At 44.0% G+C, this 19660-nt stretch overlaps 2 protein-coding genes across 3 annotated transcripts; one reads left to right on the top strand and one right to left on the bottom strand.

Annotated features, from left to right (window-relative positions):
• Window positions 1–1086: 1086 nt before the first annotated feature.
• SYNC (syncoilin, intermediate filament protein) lies at window positions 1087–9336 on the top strand. Its single transcript, XM_081962154.1, is given in 5 exon segments — window positions 1087–1190; window positions 1192–1222; window positions 1224–2177; window positions 6101–6225; window positions 8946–9336. Coding segments are annotated over 5 exon segments (1260 nt in total). The 5' UTR covers window positions 1087–1101; the 3' UTR covers window positions 9007–9336.
• A 1175-nt stretch (window positions 9337–10511) lies between these two features.
• On the bottom strand, window positions 10512–19636 carry RBBP4 (RB binding protein 4, chromatin remodeling factor). 2 transcript variants are annotated; one of them, XM_081962153.1, is made up of 12 exons: window positions 19514–19636; window positions 18208–18355; window positions 16979–17124; window positions 16373–16546; window positions 15900–16015; window positions 15645–15805; window positions 15365–15491; window positions 15078–15155; window positions 14748–14824; window positions 14607–14664; window positions 12637–12747; window positions 10512–11447 (listed from the first exon to the last, which is right to left on the bottom strand). In XM_081962153.1, the coding sequence occupies exons 1-12, from the start codon at window positions 19527–19529 to the stop codon at window positions 11382–11384; spliced, it is 1278 nt and encodes a 425-aa protein (XP_081818279.1). In that variant the 5' UTR covers window positions 19530–19636; the 3' UTR covers window positions 10512–11381. The 2 variants fall into 2 exon arrangements, with proteins under 2 accessions (XP_081818279.1, XP_081818278.1); XM_081962152.1 differs by lacking the exon at window positions 19514–19636 and adding an exon at window positions 19232–19392.
• Between the last annotated feature and the right edge of the window lie 24 nt (window positions 19637–19660).

The following is a 19660-nucleotide window of genomic DNA, read 5'->3' as shown; positions in this document are numbered from 1 at the left end:
GATTATATTAATGCACAACCACTGTATTCTAGGGGAAAAAAACAATACAGAGTTAGTCCTTGGCTTACAAACCCAATTGGGACTAGAAATTTTGTTGCTAAGCAAGGTGGTTGTTAAGTGGGTCATGCCCGATGTTATGACTTTTTTGCCATGGTGTTAAGCAAATCACCTCAGTTAAGTGAATCATGGTCATTAAGCACATCTGGCTTCCCCCATCGACTTTGCTTGTTGGAAGTGATCACATGACCCCCGGGATTACTGCAACCATCGTAAATACATGGCTGGTTGCTGGTTGCTGAAGTTGAGGCTGCAATGGTTGCAGGTGTGAGGATCGGTTGTATGCTACTTTTTTCAGCGCTGTCGTAACTTCATGTGATTTCTAAATGAATGGTTATAAGTTGAAAGTTACCTGTGCATTCGTGTTCTCTGCCCTTTCTATATTAGTCTCCATTGAGACTGACTTGTAATAACCCACCAGCACCCGCTGCTGAAGAATGCAACACAGAGAGAGTTTAGAAAAGAAAATACTTCCGTTTGTTTTTCTAAGCCCACATGCTACTTAAAAAAAGGGAAACGAGTGGCATATAAGTTGACAAAATATGGGCAAATAAAGGTCACACACTTGTGTTTGTGTGGCAGGTACTCATGCGGGGGTTGGGGTGTTTTTATACTTTCCCCCAACTAACTTGTCAGAAAGTATTGAAGGAATTCTGTCTGCTCCAGTCTCTCCTCTGCATTACACCCTTACCAAAAACTGAAAAGTTAATCATTTTGCTGAGAACGTTCCCTGTTCCAGGATGACATCATATGGAGGCTGTACAGATGATGGCTTAGAGCAGACTTGGCCAAATAATAGAATGGCTGTTTCGAGTTTTATGAGGAAGGGACCAGGAAGAGGCCCCGAGATGCAAGACCAGCCTCTTGCCAATTACTCAGAAAAAGGATTTCAGTTTTAAAGCACTGTAATTCAAAACAGAACTGCTGGGCAAGAAAGCTTTTTAAATATTTTAACAGCAGAAATGCCTTGCCACTGTGATTCCCTTTCAAATTCTCCTTTCTTAAATAATGCCCTCAAAAGTCTTTCTATGACTTCTTGATTTAATGTCTTTAAATCCCCACTTTCCTTCTCTATTTACAATACAAAGCTATGGCATCTGTGTAGTACAAAGATACGTCTCTTTCTCGACATCTTATTCAGTTTCCTTTCTCTTTTCAAGAAAGAAATGGCAGATTTCGAACTTCCAGTGGAGCAGGATAGTGAAGAAACCTTGGAGCCAAATATTGCCAGGGTAGGAACACTGCCAGAATTTAACCAAGAAAATGTCCCTGAGTTCTTCTACATGGACCCCATTAGTGCTCAGTTCCAACAAAACCCAGAAATTGCTGGGGCCTCACTGGGGCCTCAGGAGTCCATGACTTGCCAAGACTTGTCTACTGCTGAGAGCCAACATGTGGATGTGGAAGATCTAGGAGAACGTTTCCAGCAATGCATTGAAGCAGTAGAACAACTAGAGGAGGAGAGGGACTGTCTCATTAAGGAACTCACTCTCTTACGCCAGCCGGCTCTCGAGGAAATCCAACGGGTCCACGAAGAGATTCTGGAAGCCTACAGGCTCCATGCCAAAGTAGAGCTGGAGAAGGATAACCTGTGGGATGAGGTTCGACAGGTGAAGCAGAAGCTATTTAGGGTGACGCGGGAATGCGTGGCCTGCCAGTATCAGCTGGAAACCAGGAGGTACGAAGTCGCTCAGCACGTGGACTACCGAAAAGAACTGGAGAACAGAGTCAGCCAGCTCTCAGAAGAGCTGTCCCAGTTGAGAGCGACTTGTGAGGAAGAGAAGGAACATTTTAGGCAGAGGCTGAAGACTCCACGGCATGAGAGGAGCAGCCGTCACCTCCAAGAGAGCCGGCGGCTTTCCATGGAATTTGAGAGTTTTGTACTGGAGAACCGTCAGTGCTTGGAGGAGCATTACGAACCGAAGCTGATGCGCCTCTTGGAAAGGAGAGAAGCCAGCAGCAAAGCCTTGCAAACGACACAGAGTGAAATCCACAGACTGAAGGAGACCCTGAGGCCGCTGCAGGGAGAAGTCAGCAAGTTGCTACTGCAAAACAGGAACCTGGAGGAACAGATTTTGCTGATCAAGCAGAAGCGCGACGAAGAGGTCCTGCAATACAAGGTAAGCCTTATGGCTTCCACCCACCCTCTTCCAGTTAGCTGCTAGACCATTTGATGCAGCACTAGCCTTTCAAGGTAGCTTGGCAGGGCAAAAGGAGTTTCGAGCTAAACTCAATCATTGAGGAGTACAACGTTGGGCTGCTGCAGGTGAGTGAATCAACTGGTTAAGGAGGGGGGGGGATTCATTTCAATAGCTCCGTAATGCTTTGCTCTGGAACATTAGCTTTGTATCTTGTCAGGTGCAAACAACCAGACCCACACAAGGTTCAATCTACCTACTTTATTGTTTTCTGCCTAGAGTACAGGAATCTCCCAGGATGGTAGCTTTCCTCTGGGAAAGGCCAGATAAGTCTCAAAAGCATTCGGGGGGGGGGGGGGTGCCAGGCTGGCCTTCATGTGCTCCTCTAGTGAGTCTAGATGTCTCATTTGAGGCCCCCCCCGCCCCCCTGTGGGATGCTTGCTTTGCAACATTTACATATTTATTCTTGACTTGCAACCACAATTGGCACCATCATTTCCATTGTTGAGCAAGGTGATTATTAAATTAGTTATGAACTTTTTATGAACTTTTTAGCCAGTTATTAAGAAAATCTGCAATTTTTTAAATGAATCACACCGTCATTAAGCAAATCTGGCTTCCCTCCTTTCAACTTTTCTTATCAGAAACAGGCAGGGAAGGTTGCAAATTGCGGTCACATGATGCCGGGACACTGCAACTTTTATAAATACTTGCCAGTTTCCATGCACCCAAATTTTGATCATGTGACTGTAGGTCACTGTGATAATCGTGTGAGGTCCAGTCATAAAGCCACTTTTTTCAGAGCTGTTGTAATTTCAAACAACACATTGTTTTAAATCAAGGATTATCTGTATTGTAAGAGAAACTATGGTCCCATCTTTGACGCTCAAATCAAAACCAAATGTGACAGTCGCAATGGTGTAGCAAGTTATATGAAGCAAGCCAGAGAAAAGCTTGTCATTTTCTATGCCACCCGCTTAGACATAACTCTGGGATTATCTTCACTAACAAGCCTTAAACGTTTCTTATCTATACATGGCTATCTAAAGAAATTATCCCGTGCTTTCCTCAAAGGCACTGTAAGCTAACATTCAGTTTGCAAAGGAACCATAATCATGTTGGTCCATGAGAAGATAATCTGCAATTCATGATGGAGCTGCCTCTTTTATTGGGCCCTCTGCTGAGGAAGTTATTTTAAACAGGGGGGGCTGTAGAAGCACAACGCCCTGCCATCCATCAAGCTCGGTTTCCTCACAGCTCAGCTGGGCTGGGGCAGGGAGCCCGCTTGACAAGTTCTTTCCAGAGACGGGCTGTCTTATGCGCAGTGTGTTTGGTGGCGGCTGTTGTGGAACAATGGAACGTCCGAATACATCCATTTTGGACGTCTTTTTCTGCTTAGAGCAGCTTTTCAAATCTGGCACAGCTTGCAGATCATAGGGAATGTAACTCCAGCAGTCGGAATTCCAACAGGGCTCTCCTTTTCTGAGGAAACTTTATTCCTCTTCTTTAATTGTTCAAATTCTCTTTCTTCAAAAAGGAAAAACTCGGAAGAGGATTAGGGAAAGCTGTTCCCTTGTTCCGTGAGATTTTACAACCATGTGATCTGACTCCTCTCTGGAGAGTATATAAATAACGGCCTATTTTTGTGGCCACAGAAGCACATTTTGCTTTCTATGAATAGGACTGATCTGTAACATCTTCAGCCAGGGAGGACTTTGAAGGATTTGGGGGACATCAGGATAATAAAAGAGTTTTGAAATGGACCAGACTCAACGTCTCTTTTCAGGAACAGACAGCAACTAACAAGCCACACCTGAAAGAGCCCCAAGGGCTGTCATGCCAAGACCCTCAGTGCAGGCAGTCCTTACCACCATTCATTTAATGACCAAAAGTATGACACTGAAAGAAACGATGACCGGTCCTTGCACTGACAACTGTTGCAGTCTTGCCAGTCATCTGATCAAAATTCAGGCCCTTGGCAACCTGTGTGTATTTGTGATGGCTGCGGTGCATCCCGTGCAAGCCGCCTTTTGCTACTTCCCAGCCAGCAAAGTCTGACAAGCAAAGTCATTGGGGGAAGCTGAACCAACAACAAAGTCTGTAAAATCAGGTGCAACTCAGTTAACAATTGCCTTGCTTAACAACGGAAAGCCCGTCTCCAATTGTCATCCTGCCAAGAATGATCTGTATCAAGAAGCATCAGCATGAGATGATTATAGTGTTTTGTTAGTAACATATCTTTAAGGCACTTTAATATCTTTTATGTGCAAAGATAATTAGAATGAACAAAATCATATAATCTCATGATGGTAAAACTTTTAAAGCAAAGTGAATCGCATCAATTCTACAAGCAGACTTGTAACTAAGGTGATACTGCCAAAATTATTTCACCATTTATGTTATTACTCGCACTTTTAAAAACTTTTGAAGTTTTCATGTTAGTGTATAAACCAGGGCTCCCCAGAGCTGGCTGGAGAATTCTGGGAGTTGAAGTCCACAAGTCTTAAAATTGCCAAGTTTGAAGACCTCTGGTATAAACTTTGATTTGGCCTTAAAAGGGCTTATATAATCCCCCCCCCCCAGCTACATTTGTTTCCATGCATTTTCAAAACAAAAAATAGAACATCTGAGAGCCAGCGCTATAAATGCCTTTCGGGGTTAGGGTTTCTATGTTACGTATGAGCTAGGTCCAGAATGCTGGTGTATCATGGAGCCCGTTTGGCAGCCATTTTGTTTTCAGGTTACTGTGGTCATTTCGTGCATTTTTTAAACGTTTGACAGCTGCTCAGACTGATTGATCAATTTAAAACCAAGTATTAATTTAAATGAGACAAACAGGCAACTCTCATTTAGCATGCTGCCTTATTTAATGAGCACATGCAGTTATGCAGTTAATGTTACAACCAGACCTCATATTTATGCCTTTCACAGGTCTGCAAAGCAGATTGTGAGGAGCCACAGTTCCATTTAGTGATCATTTTGTTTAATGACCAAGTTGCCAGTCCCAGTTGTGGTTGCCTACCAAGGAACACCTATAATTTATTCAAATTATTCTAAGGTTTTAGATTCCATGAAAGATGTGGCATGTGATTTGGCTGACTAAAAAGGCATGTACCGTAAATCTGCTGTGTCAGGGTTCCAAGTAACATCCCCAAACAAGCAAGACTTCGTGGCAGGCATTTTCTCAAAGTTCCATTTTATTAGAGATGTCACCTTGGCACCTCTGGGAAAACCCGAAGGAAAGCCAGTCCCTTCCCCTGCACCCACATGTCCATTCTACCTGGAGTTGGTTCCCAGTCACGCCTCTCCAGGTGCAGGCTGAACGTCCTTGCTTCCCAGTGAAAGAATGTTGTTCTGGCTATACATCTCTCTCTCCTCCCTGAAGATCCAAAGAAAAGGATGGCCTCCAGGGCTGGCACTGTGGGTTTGCAAGTGTCCATTCCAGTTCACTTGTCCATCGCCCAAGTTCACACCCGAGGGGGGGCTGCTCCTTAATATTGCAAAGCCATGCCCATCTTGACTGCAACATAAGGCCATTATGAAGAATCTAAAGCTTTCTTTTTTAAAAGATAATTTACATACCAGTAGATAGTCCTCAGCTTGCCATTTGTTTAGCGATCCTTCCAAATCAAAGGCACTGAAAAAGTTCTCTCCAGTCCTCACACAACCTATGCAGCATCCCGTCGTGTGATCAGAATCTGGGGACTTGGCAACTGGTGTCTATTTATGGTTGCAGTGTGCTGCACCTACGATTGTCCCAGCTGAATTCTGACAAGCAAAGCTTGATTTGCTTAACAGCATGATTCATTTAACAACTCTGGCAAAATATGTTGCCAAATCTTGCCTAGCAACACAATCCCAGCTCTGGTTGTAAGTTGAGGATTACCTGTCTTTTTTGCTCACAGGAGCAAGTGGAGGAGATGGAAAACAGAATGAGGGAACTGAAGACTGGAGTTCAACTTCAGCAACGAAAGAACCAAGAATTGGAAGATCTGAAAGCCAATTTACATCAAGAACTGGCCATTTACAAGTAGGTTTCACTTCTTTGATCCGTATCCACGTAAAAGCAAAATAAGGGGAAAAAAACCCACCATTAATAGAGAAGGGTTTGAAAATAAGAAACACTTTTGAGCCAGGAGTCTTGATTTCCTATTTTTACTACCTTTGTAGCTTACTTCCTTGGCCTTTGTGCTAGGAGTGTAGCTTAATAGCCACTCTTACTGTACCAATGGTGGCATAATTGTGAGTATTGTGCCACTCTTATAGCGTCCGCAGAGAACCGCCCTGCTGCCCTGTTTCGGGTGACCCGCTCCCTTCTGTCACAGGAGCAGCGGGACCCCCCATTGCAGGGCAGGGCAGAGGAATTTGGAGAGTTCCTGCAGGATAAAATCGATCATATCCGGAGAGGTTGGACCCACTCCAGTGCTCCAGTGGGGACGTCCGAGACTAGTCTTGAGAGACCATGCTGGGAGGAGTTTGACCCTGTTGTCATCAAAGATTTGGACAGGTTGCGCGGGCGACTGCGGGCCACCACATGTTTACTGGACCCGTGTCCCTCCTGGTTGGTGCTGGCCTCCTGGGAGGGCTCACGAGGCTGGCTACTGGGGCTGGTGAACGCTTCGTTGGGGGAGGGCCGGATGCCGGCCGCCCTGAAAGAGGCGGTGGTCAGGCCCCTGCTCAAGAAGCCTTCTCTGGACCCAAAGGAACTAGCAAATTATCGTCCTGTCTCCAACCTTCCTTTTTTAGCAAAGGTTGTTGAGAGTGTGGTGGCTCAGCAGTTTCCGCGTCACCTGGAGGAAGATGATTATCTAGACCCGCGCCAGTCCGGCTTCCGACTCGGTCACAGCACGGAGACGGCCTTGGTCGCGTTGGTGGATGATCTCTGGAGGGCAAAGGATGAGGGTTGTTCCTCCATCCTTGTTCTATTAGATCTCTCGGCGGCCTTCGATACCATCGACCATGGTATCCTATTGCGCCGGCTGGAGGGGTTGGGGATTGGAGGCACCGTGCTACGGTGGTTCCACTCCTACCTCTCTGGCCGGACGCAATGTGTGTTGACGGGGGAGCAGAGGTCGACCGCAAGGCCCCTCATTTGTGGGGTCCCACAGGGGTTGATTCTCTCGCCTCTCTTGTTCAACATATATATGAAGCCGCTGGGCGAGATCATCCGTGGTTTTGGGGTGAGTTACCATCTGTACGCTGATGATACTCAGTTGTACATTTCCACCCCAAACCACCCCAACGAGGCTGTCGAAGTGATGACCCGATGTCTGGAAGCCGTACGGGTCTGGATGGATGACAGCAGGCTCAGGCTCAACCCCTCCAAGACAGAGTGGCTGTGGTTCCCGGCTTCCCGATTCAATCAGCATATTCCATCGCTGACCATCGGGGATGAGCAATTAGCCCCGGTGGAAGGGGCGCGCAACTTGGGCGTCCTCCTTGACGATCGGCTGACCTTAGATCACGTGGCGACCGTGGCAAGGGGGGCGTTCCTCCAGGTTCGCCTCGTGCGCCAGTTGCGGCCCCTTTTGGACCGGGAGGCCTTGCGCACAGTCACTCACGCGCTGGTGACGTCCCGCCTGGACTACTGTAACGCTCTCTACATGGGGCTCCCCTTGAGGTGCGCCCGGAGACTGCAGTTGGTCCAGAATGCAGCCGCGCGGGTTATTATGGGGAGATCGAGATTCTCCCATATAACACCTATCCTGCGCGAGCTGCACTGGCTTCCTGTGGCCTACCGGGTGCGCTTCAAGGTACTGGTTACCATCTTCAAAGCGCTCCATGGCACAGGGCCTAGTTACCTGCGGGATCGCGTCCTGCCCCATACATCCCTGCGACCCACTCGCTCACACAGGGAGGGGCTACTCCGGGTGCCGTCCTCTAGAGAGTGCCTGGGGACGGTGCCCAGGAGTAGGGCCTTCTCTGTGGTGGGCCCTACCCTTTGGAATGACCTCCCCCCAGACATCCGGACAACAACCGATCTTCGCTCCTTCCGTATGAAGCTGAAGACCTACCTGTTTTGTCAAGCCGGCCTGGCATAACGTTACTATCTTGCCACCCCAGGTCATTTTACAATGGGAAATTTTGTTTTTAATATTTTTGGGGTTTTAAACTTTGTAAGTATGCTTATTTATGGACTTATTTTTACCTCTTCTGCACGATTTTATGGTGCTATCTTGATTATTGCTCTGTACGTCGCCCCGAGTCCCTGTGGGGAGAGGGGGCGACTAATAAGTTCAATAAAATAAATAAAATAAATAATAAATAATTAGCATATAATCTAAATATATGATGTGTACAGACAGGATTTTTTGGTACAATATTCAAATTATAACAAATAGCAATAGCAGACTTATATACCGCTTCAGTGCTTTATAGCCCTCTCTAAGCGATTTACAGAGTCAGCCTCTTGCCCCCAACAATCTGGGTCCTCATTTTACCCACCTTGGAAGGATGGGAGGCTGAGTCAACCTTGAGCCTGGTGAGATTTGATCTGCCAAACTGCTGGCAGCCGGTGATCAGCAGAAGCAGCCTGCAGTACTACACTCTAACCATTGCGTTGATAAATAAAAATATCTTACTTTGATATAAAAATGGTTATATAACTTTTCTACTGTCAAGTTTTCTTCTATGTAGGATCTACCAGAGTTTATTTTCAAAGCACCTCCAGAGCAAATGTTATTTTGCAATATATGGTCTTTTGTAACATAGAACTGATGCAGCTGCGTAACCAATTCTCAATTCTCACAGAGGCTGCTTAGAAATGTACGGGCAACTCTGCAAATCGGAAGTGAAGGAAGATGAAACCTGAATGCTATGCAGAACCATCGCTCCCTCTGCTTACCAATGTGGACTCCATCCAACTAATACCAATAAGCAACCAATAAGCAAGATTTCTAGGAGGAGAGTGCATTTTTACTGTCAAAAAGGATTATGATTTTTGAGATGGGGCCATTATGACAGATGTGATGTTAACAGACTAGATAAGCATTATCAACAATGGTTAAAATGTACTCACGTGACATGTCAAAAACTTTGTCAATATTTAACTTTCTGTATAAAACTTGCTTATGAATAGTGGAGCGAGCTTTTTGTAGACTTGCAATGTATGTTACTAAGAAACAAAACTTCAATCAAAAACTTTTCATACAAAAACTGCTTTTCTATGGGGGTTTTTCAATCTATGACATTCAATCAGCAACCATCCCAATGGTGTCAACCATTATGACACCACCTGAATGGTAGTTACGACCAGACATTGGACTGCTGGCTGTCCCAGCGGCCCCACAATCACAGGATTGCAACTTGGGTGATATCTATCTGCACTTACAACCCATTGCTAAGCACACCATGATCCCCATTTGCAACCAACCTTGCACACTTCTCCAGAAAAGTCAACAAGGAGGCTAGCAGGGAAAGTTTATTTATGTAAGACAATTTATATGGCCGCCCACCCACTCAGTGATTCTGAGGAGCATTAAAAGAAAAATTATAAGTTTAAGACTCTCCAAATCACAGGGCAGCTTTCACACACCCTCACCGTGCCCCCTCCTCCCCACCCCACAGTGGGTCACCTGCCTGCAAGCCTGGGACTGGCAACTTCCCCCAGATTTTGATTGTGGGAAGCTGGCAGGAAATTGCCTGGCCTAACCACCCAGGTGACAGCAACCAGGACTGCAGGAATTGCTGCTGCTAAGTGGTGTGGTACAGAACTACTAAGAACAGAACGATTGCAAAAAAGCCACATAAGCACAACCAAACAGCTTCCAACATTAGGACCCTCTTGATTTAGTCAGTAACACATAATTACTCCATTTTTATTCCCAATGGCTAAGAACAATGAACTTCCGCTAAGCGAACGGTCACTTAGCAACCATTCAGTTACATGACTCCCCCAAAAAGCTACTTACCTTTTCCTTCCCCTGAACCCACCCCCTGCCTCCCAGCACCAGACACTCATTTGGGGTACTTTGCAACCAGGCTCACCTTTATAATTGTTTACAGCACCCCACAGTCACATGACAATAATTTGTGACACATTTGTGACACAAATACCCATTGGGGAAAATAGATTCGTTTAATGTCCATGGCATTCACTTAATAACCACCACAAAATTTTTCCCAAAAATTGGGTCCAATCACATGATGCCTCAATTTGTGACCACAATGATTTAGGGTTGTTGTTCCAGGCTCAATTATGATAGTAACTCAAGGAGTATCTCTAGCTCCTAAGAAACCTAAAAGACAAACTTTTCAATAATATATAATTTGGTAAAAAATCTATGCATGTTCAAATGAAGAAAAAAAGACGTCACATTCTACATTAAAAAATGAATTTATTTAACTTGAAGTTTTTTACAAGGTTCATGAAGTTACACTGGCTGCTGGTGAAACAGTTAAATCCACACAGCAAATATTCGGAGGCAAACTGAACTAGTTTCATCATTCTGTATTATGTATACCTGCTACCAGTGTTCAATTCCAGAAAGCTGGGCATGAGGTCTGCGATCTATCACTCAGCTGAAACACCTTTCACAACTTGGTCTCCCAAGTTAAAACACAAAAACAATGAACAAGAAATGAAAGATAAAACACATTTCAAGAAAGATACAGAGACAGCCAAGCAATGTGCAGATATATAGGCTATCACCATATTATATTCTTATCCTAACATCCTAAGATGCCTTATTGGAAAATGATAGACGGAACAAGATGCTACAGAGAAACCTAGGAAGAAAGTCTCACTGACAGCAGCTAGAGGTAAGAATGAGAATTGATGAACCTGCATTGGATTTACTTACGGCAAGAACTTGATGAGTAGAGAACAAAAGTAACCCCATTTTTTTTACTGGAGGGCACCAAAAGTATTTATAAGAGAATCCCCTCTGCAACTTGTACTGCAAGAGTTTGAGCATACCTTGTATTGTTGTTTAAAAATCAGAGATTAATCTTATAGTTGTGGCAACAGATATTCACACTAGCATAACTCACAAATTCTTTAGAAATGGTCAAAAAAGGCGAATCTGTCAACATTCAACAGCAACCTTTTACATTCTCAAATGAACAGCCTTCATAAATGAGCTGTTGAATGCACAGTGTGATTTCTTTCTTTCAAATATTGTCAATCTTAGGATAGTTAGAAAAGGCAGGAAGAGGACAGTAAGAGAAATAAAAGGGGCCACGTGTCTAGGATCCTTGTCCTTCTGGATCCACACTTCCTTCAGGATCTTCATCATTATATATGTTCTCAGCCTGCAATAGGAGATGAACAGAGAGAGAAAAATATTGACTTGGTAGGCAAAGCAGACCAATTCTGAAGGCAATTGTTAACCATTCCAACAGAAGAAAACAGATGTAGTGGTGTCCTTGGTGCTCTGAGCTTGGTGGCTTGTCTGCAGACAACGAGGTAACATCAATGTGAATTGCAAGGAAACATCTGCAAGGAAGCCACCAAGCTCTGGAAGCTCTAAGAACTCCACAATTCTTAACTGTGTCAGTGACGGGTAACATTCAGCAGCTTTAATGTGCAATACAGTTTATGTATCTTATCATAAGGATTCTATTATTCTTTCCTCAAATACCAGGGATAAATTCCTTTGATTAGCATAAGGCAGGGGTGACAAACTCACGTTGTCACAGCAGTGTCACGTAACATATCAGGACTTCCCCCCCCCCCTTCACTAAACCAGTTGTCATGGCCAGCGTGTGACGCATCTGGCTGATGGGCCAGGAGTTTGATAGCCCTGGCATAAGGCAACTTAACAAGCATACCCTAGAACAGTGTGCCAAAAATGGGAAGCGCAGGGGGGGTCGTGCGCAGGCATGCCACCCATGTGTGTGCTTTTCCCCTCTGCGTGCAAGACCAGCGCTCCCCCTCCTGCTTTTTTTCATGCTTTTTTCACCCACCCCAGGCTCCAGAGACTTCCTAGGAGCCTGGGGAGGGTGAAAATAGCCTCCCCCCCCCCCCCCCGGAGACCCTCTGGAGCTTCCCTGAAGCCTCCGGAGAATGAGAAACTGGCCCTATAGGCAAACTGGAAGTTCAGGAACGGACTTCTGGTTTGGCCGTAGGGCTGTTTTTCGCCTTCCGGAGCTTTCCGGGAAGCCTCTGGAGGGCGAAAAACTGCCTCAAAAGAAAGCCAGTCAGCTGGCCAGCGCACACATGCGCGCTAGAGCTGACAGGGCAACGCCTTGCGTGCCCTAACAAATGGCTCCGTATGCCACCCATGGCACGCGTGCCATAGGTTCACCATCACGGCCCTAGTATGCCACATTCTGTATATAGAGACATTACCATAATATTTCCAATATTGCCATAAAACTCAATGGTCAACACTGTTCATGCAAGGAATGATTAAAAGGTTGCAAGCTAACAAAAGTAATGGAACGGTCATCTAAAATTTTCACTTTGGCTTAGCCTGGAAATAATCCGTCAAATACGTACCATCTGCCACACTTGCATTATATTGTCTTCTGATACAGAACAAATTACCCAGGGTTCATTGGGATTCCAGGAGAAGTCAGATATCTTTGCAGTGTGACCCCCATGAATGAACTAATATCAGAATCAAGAGAAAGTGACATAAATACACAATAGCAATGGTGCATACTATCAGAAATAGGCTTCATAAAATCCAAGAGACTTGGCCATATAAAATGTATTGATCTTTAATACTTACCTCTAAATTAATATACAAGCTTTTAAAAGCATATTCTAGAATACAGTAAAATACTACTCTAGCAGTAAAGTTGCTGGAGTTTTCTATTATAAATTATATGGAAGTAAAACGTCAACATTTATAGCAGGAACTGAACTTTTAGGCTTCAGAATAATTCCATTTCTTCTTCAAAACACTCGATTATTGGTGTGGCCCAATGATTTTTCAGAACTTATTCCTCAAAACCAAATTAGTTTATGGTATTCCGTAAGATTGGAGACAGATAATGGAAAAGCACTATGGATTGCTTCTGTTTGAAGGATTAACTTCCTGGAAATCAGAGAACAAACTAAGGCAGACCAGACTGATACTACCTGGAGGAGAAATGTTGCCCAATGTGCACACACTCAAAAGTAACTATAGGGTACCTGAGCAAGCATCATTCAACCATACACTTCACTTTATTTTACTACCTCTTTTACTGTAGTGTAGATTTGGAAAGCACATCTCAGGACAAAAAAGATCATAACAGAAGGTGGCAAAAGGTTGTTCTGCCAGACCGACTCTGGAATTTTGGGATAAAAGATGGAGGGGGGAATAATTTCAAACAGGAAGATGTAGCAGAGATAGCACTGTAGTAAGATTAAAGTAGGAGGGATCCTCTCTGAGCGTGGGTTGTTTTCTTGCAGATGTTTCATTACCCAACTAGGTAATCAGTGCTAGTAAGGAGTGGAGTTTGCTTTCAGTTTATATTCTAATGGCTTACCCTCTGAGTGTTGGTAGAGGTGATCTTAGAGGGTCTTTGGTTGGGCTATTTACAGTTGGCTTGTTTGACAGTTCCATAACTGGGGTTATTATTGATCTGATGTTAATCCTGCAGTAAATCTATGCTCATCAGGGTGCTGATTGTTGGTGGGGAGATGTTTTGATCTTTTTGTTCCCTTTTTGCCTCATTGATTGTCTTTTTTGCACAGAATGTAGATATTGTTTATGTCTATGTGTCTATTGATGGCTAGTTTGTCAGAGTGCCAAGCTTCTAGAAATTCCCTAGCATTCTTGGATTTGGCTTGGTGTAGCTGTTTCCAAATTGAAAGTATGGTTAATTGTGAAATTAAAGAGTTTTCACCACGTCTTCTGACTGCTGGTTGATGTTTATGGATGCATTCGGCCAGTCTTCTGTTTGTCCTACATAGTGGCTGTTGTAGTCATTACACTGTATGTTATAGATGGCTCCTGTTTTTTCTTCTGGGGCTGCAGGATCTCTTGGTTTTCTTAGGGTGTTTTGAAAGGCTTTAATTGGCTACGCTGATTCCATCTGGTTGTAGGAGTCTTGTTCTCTGTAGAATTGTAGTTGTAGTAGTCTGGTTGTAGTAGTCTGAGATGTTCTAGCTATATATTAGTCAGAGGTGGGATTCTACCAGTTCAGACCGGTTTGGGTGAACCGGTAGCTCCGACGATCAGCTGGGAGCGAACCGGTTCGGTCCAACAATCAGGTGGGTCCGCCTGCCTACCCCTGCGCTATATCTTCTCACCTGATTCGCACAGCAGAGTGGATTGCCGTGCCTCAGCTGTGCTACTCCCCAGCAGTAACGCGGAAGGTAAGCATTCTTAAAACTCTGCACGCGAAGCGCGTGATCACCAAACTGGCTGTTAAGCCGGCAGGATTCCACCATCGTTAAGTGTTATTCTTTTTAGGGTTTGGGGTGGTTGTGCTGTATTGGGTTGAGTGGTTGAGTTGATTAAAGTAGCCACTTACCAGCAATTCAGGTGGACCATCTTCTGCATCCTCGGGAGATTGCTCTTCTCCAATTTTACTAGAAAAGAAGCATTTTTTAAATATAAAAACCATTCCTGATAAAAATGTATACACACGTCATTAGACTAATTTGATGCTCACCTCAAATCCCAGACATTTAGTCTGCGATCAGTACCACTGGAGGCCAAAATAGTTTCATTATGTGGTGACCACTGAACCTGTGGAGTAAGATGATGCAAAAGACATGGTTGTAGTACAGGCAATCCCCACTTAATGTCAACTTGGAACGGCTAGGTATTTGGCCAAAAAAAGCTTAATGGCAAATGAACTATTGTGCCACCCCCCTTGAGCAAAAAAATGCATTAACCAAATGTTTGCTTTAATTGTAGAACTTTTGAAAGATCTTCTTAAAAACAGCCAACTTGTCAAATGATTAAGAGCAAAGCATTCCATACCCATTATGTGAATTACCTGAAATATTTCATCTTTATGTGACTCAAAGGAATGCAGCTTTAGTTTCAAGTTTCTCAGATCCCACAATGCAACAGTCTGTCCAGGAAGATCAAAACAATTTGACAAATTAAAACATTTACCCTTTATTTCATATATAGCAGTCAATAGAGTGCAAATCCTGTGTCCAATACCTCTTTAATGCCAAAAAAACCACCCTATGTAATATGCTGATTTAAATAGGAAAACCCTTAAACTGAAACCATGAATTTAAAGGCAAAACACTACACATAATTCTAATTAGGTACCTTATCGGCTGATCCTGTAGCCAGGATGAACTCGCTGTAAGGATTGAAAGACAGGCAGTTCACTTCAGCAGTGTGAGCATCCACCGAATGGCTTGGTTTTGAAGTGTTGTTTGAGCGGGTGTCCCAGCTTAAAAAAAGAAAGAAAAGAAAATACAGTTTGAGAAACTGTTCTCATAGGCTAGTAATACATACATCATTGTAAGTGTGATTAACAAAACTTTTTGTAAAAAAAAAATAAACCCAAAATTTAGTTTGAGATAAAGAATACTGCTTTGCTTACATCATGAGTTTCTGATCATCAGCAACAGATCCAAAAAGAGATTCATGGAGCAAATGCCAGGAAACATCCTCCACCACAGCTGTATGACCAGTGAAGATAGTTTTAGCATCCACCACTTTCCCTTCCTTTGGAACAGCACTTATGTCCCACAAGCAAATAGTCTTAAACAAGAAGGAGAGAAAGTGTGTTTGGTTAGGATAATTTACCTGGCAATTAATACATGTAATGGGGATGTGCTAACACATAACTACTCACATGATCGTCAGATGCACTAAGCAAATGTCCACTAAGGTTTGGATTCCAAGACAGACCATAACCTTCTTTTTGATGCCCCCGAAGACGTAGATCTGGATTGCACTCCCCAGAAGGATCTACAAAGAAAGCAGTGGCTGAGCAAAAGCACAAATATAATAAAATAATAATAACATCTTCTCATTTTTTAAAACATTTAACACTAGGAAAATGCAAATAGCAAGCATATAACTATTGTGAAAAGTGTTAATTTTGCTTCAGATTAGAATTAAAGCTGAGAAAACTTGACTATCTAGTTGATCCACATAATTAAACTGTTACTCAAAATCCTTCCCTAGTAACCACTATCATATGCTATTCCTACTTGCCTGAATGCATAAATGTTACTTTTCAAATAGTAATTATTGGGCATATTGTAACTTTCTTAAGATTGTATTTCCAAACAGGAGATGAAAGACATGAAAATAGGCAAAAACCTGGTTTAGATGGATGTTTGGTATAATCAAATACAAGAACATCACTGGATGGAGTTTTTGTGGCAATAATGCAAGGATTCTGAGGCATGTAACGGGCTCTATTCACTTCTCCTTCATGGTTGATCTTTATTTCAATTTCAATTTTTCCACTAACAGATCCAAAGCCGCCAAATTCTGGAAATAAAGATAAGGTTTATAAACTCTACTTTGTTGCTCATCGGAGGATATGAATTGAGAACAGAAATATAAAATATAAAAGCTAGTGCAATAATGTAATACAGCAGCCTAAAATACTATTGCTGATTACTAAACTGCGCTCAAGCAAATGTGACATTAAAAGCTTTCCTTTGACTTATCTAAAAAAAATCAAAATGCTGACATTTCATATTTATAGTGTTACAATATTTAATATTTTCTATCTGCTCATTATCAATGTTCATTATGAACCTAATTTGTACATAGCTGAATGATTTTAAACCCATTTGTCAATAAAACCAAAACAAGAAATCAGGTACTGCCAAAAAGTACACACAAGATGCAACTACACAAGCCATGTTTTAAATAATAGGTCTAAATCCACAAATAAAAACTTATTTTTTTTCTTACCTCCCTTTTCACTATCATAATGTGAGGCATCAAACTGGGCATCATCATTGGGGAGCTGAACACTGGCTATTACAAGGTGATTTTGCTCATCAGATGTATGTGTCCCAAGAACCAGCCGGTGAATACTGAAATCTTTGCCTTCGGGTCTGTAATGCCATTAAAAAATGAGATGGGGTTGAACTTAAAAGAAAAAAAGAAAAGCTAGACTGATTAAACAGGGTCAGTGAACACTACAAAGAAAAAGAATCCTTTGAGCAATTAATTCTTAAAGTAATAAGAATATTTTGCTAAGAAAAGCAAGAAAGAGCCAAGAGCTCCGGCTATTTCATACATTTTCAAAAACAAGGCAGGCTATTTATTTGGGGAGAGGGGGTGGAGGAGAAGAGACCACCCAGATTTCTTTGGCTACACTGGGTAGAAAAAACAAAAAGGAATCTGCTTGCAAAAAAATTTTGGGCCGAAGTACCATTCCACACAGGAAAGAGCTGTGTAATAGAATGCCATCTGATTCAGAGAGACCAAAAAGGTATGTGAGAAATAAATTCAAGCAACCTTGATTCACCTTAGCATTAAGATGAATTAGAGAGGGGCTTTGATAGCTTCCTGTTACAGCATTCTAATTATATAAAAGCCTGACCCAAAACTCCACATGATTCCTGTTTCTTGGCTATGCCTACCTTGAAGATTTGACCATTATTTTCCCAGGACTGAGGTTTTTTTTTCTGCAACAGCTACATTTTAGATTTTGTTTTTGCCAAACACAACTCATCCATAATGGTTTAGCAAAACTTGTGGAACAAGATTTATTCTGATTTAAAATAGGCTTTACTTTTTGTGTTCACCCCTATTTGCTATATGTTAATAAAGAGTTGCAAAAGAAAGTTAAAAGTATGGTGAGGACTACTGTGCACATTTAAGTCTTACCCTCATATGCACACGTTTGAACTCAATTCCATTCTATAGAACTTAATACACTGTGCATGAGTATCTGGTAAGGAGGACTAGAAAACTAAATGCATTTATAATTGCATGCAAAGGGGGGGAGGGAGCAAGCAGACTGCAAGAAACACATGCAGGCAAAGATTATTGGCACCTAGAGTTAGTAAGAGCAAGGTCTTTTCAGTTAAATTAATGCTATATGGGTATAGCTACTTTTCCAGCATGTTTACTCATAAGTTTCACTTTGCTCAATATTTATACATGTTAAACTGTAATTCTTAGAAAATTACCTGGTTACATCGGGAAGCCACTGAGCAGTCAAGCTGGGCCATTCTAAGGCATGTGTCATTACAAGGTCGTAAAGGAAGGGAGTATTCTTTTTCCATATTTTATATTCTTCATTGATCACTCGTTCCTCCACTGCATCATCAAAGGCAGCTAAAATATAACATCAATGCAATCCAATTAATTTTACAGTAGCATGGAAAGAAATTATTAGTAAAGCTAATTATTCAGAATACGAGATAGAAGGGAAAAGGTACTTTTTATACCTGGCAAAAGTATTTATGTACACTCACAATCTTATCAGGAAATGCAAAAAATCTAGTAATTAAACATGCAAGCCTATACTCATGTATAGACCTTACTATTGACTGAATAATTATCACCGATACACATTTTTTCCTGTGGTTAGAAATTATTATCCACAATATCAATATTAAAGTTCGGCAGTCTCTTTCACAAGACAGAACACAACAGGAGGGGGGTCAAATTGTCATTTTTCTTTAATGCCCCGAAAGAAAAGGCGATTCTGGTCTGCAGTACAACAAAGAGCTCCCTCCAGGCTAAGGCCTCCTCGGCTATCAAGTGGCGCTGCTTCCCAGTCCGCTTCGTCTCAAGGAAAGCAACCAAGGCGCGCGGAAGAGCCAGGCCTGTTCACGGGGCTTCTCGCTGCCAGAGCATCCGAGGGGAGCTGACCGGGCTGCGCTGGGCCAACAACGGCAAGAAGCCTTCGCCTCCCCCCCCCCCCGGAGCAACCGCCCAGAAAGGCTGAGGCGGAAGGAGGCCCAGGGCTGGGAAAAACCGGCCTCGCTCCTTCCGCCCCACTGCCGGCGCCGGGGCAGCCGCGACATCAGCGTTGCTGCCCCGGAGGGCGGAGACCCGACTGCCGCGGCGGCTCAGACCGCCTTGGGGTTCAACTGCCGCGGGAAATTTGGGGGGGAGCGCCAACACGCCCCCCCCGCGAGGAAACCGGGAGACCATCGGGGAGCCCGCCCACCCACGCCCCGGGATTCCCCACGGCCCGGCCCCTACCTGAGCCATCGGGCAGCCCGGCCCGCCTCATCCCGGCGAACTCGCGGTCGCCGCCGCCGAGGGACCCAGAAGCGCGGACTTGCCGCCGCGGGGGAAGAGTCGGAGAGGGCGGGTCCAGCGCGCGCGGCGTACCCTATTGGGCGGCGTCGGGGATACGGGGCGGGGCCAGGTCGACCGGCGCCGGGATTGGACGAAGGGCTCCCCGCCAGGGCGGGAAGAGAGGGCGGGCGCGGGGCCTGTTCCGGCGGAGGCTTCCCCTCTGGGAGAGCGCGGCTCGCCTACCTTCCTTATCCGCCATGATGGCGACTCGTCGAAACGGCGCGTGTGGCGTCGCGGCTCCCGGTTTCCGACGGCTGCCTGTCTGGGCACGCCTCTACCGTTTGGCGAGGCCGCCGCCGGTTCCTTTGCCCCCCCCCTTTCGCCCGTCGC

This window comes from Natrix helvetica, assembly GCF_964273705.1.
Source record: "Natrix helvetica genome assembly, chromosome: 9".
NCBI classification, from domain to species: Eukaryota; Metazoa; Chordata; class Lepidosauria; order Squamata; family Natricidae; genus Natrix; species Natrix helvetica.
The sequence above is the reverse complement of the archived record's forward strand: the minus strand, read 5'-3'. Positions and strand labels throughout refer to the sequence as shown.

Bases quoted from the DNA above. Each gene is read 5' to 3' on its own strand.
- RBBP4 (XM_081962152.1), bottom strand. From the start codon at position 19,262: ATGAGGCGGGCCGGGCTGCCCGATGGCTCAG. The intron at 14,825-15,077 runs GTAATTCACATA...CTTACTCCACAG, and splicing joins ATAAAGATGAAATATTTCAG to GTTCAGTGGTCACCACATAA. The intron at 14,665-14,747 runs GTGAGCATCAAA...CTTCTTTTCTAG, and splicing joins CTAAATGTCTGGGATTTGAG to TAAAATTGGAGAAGAGCAAT.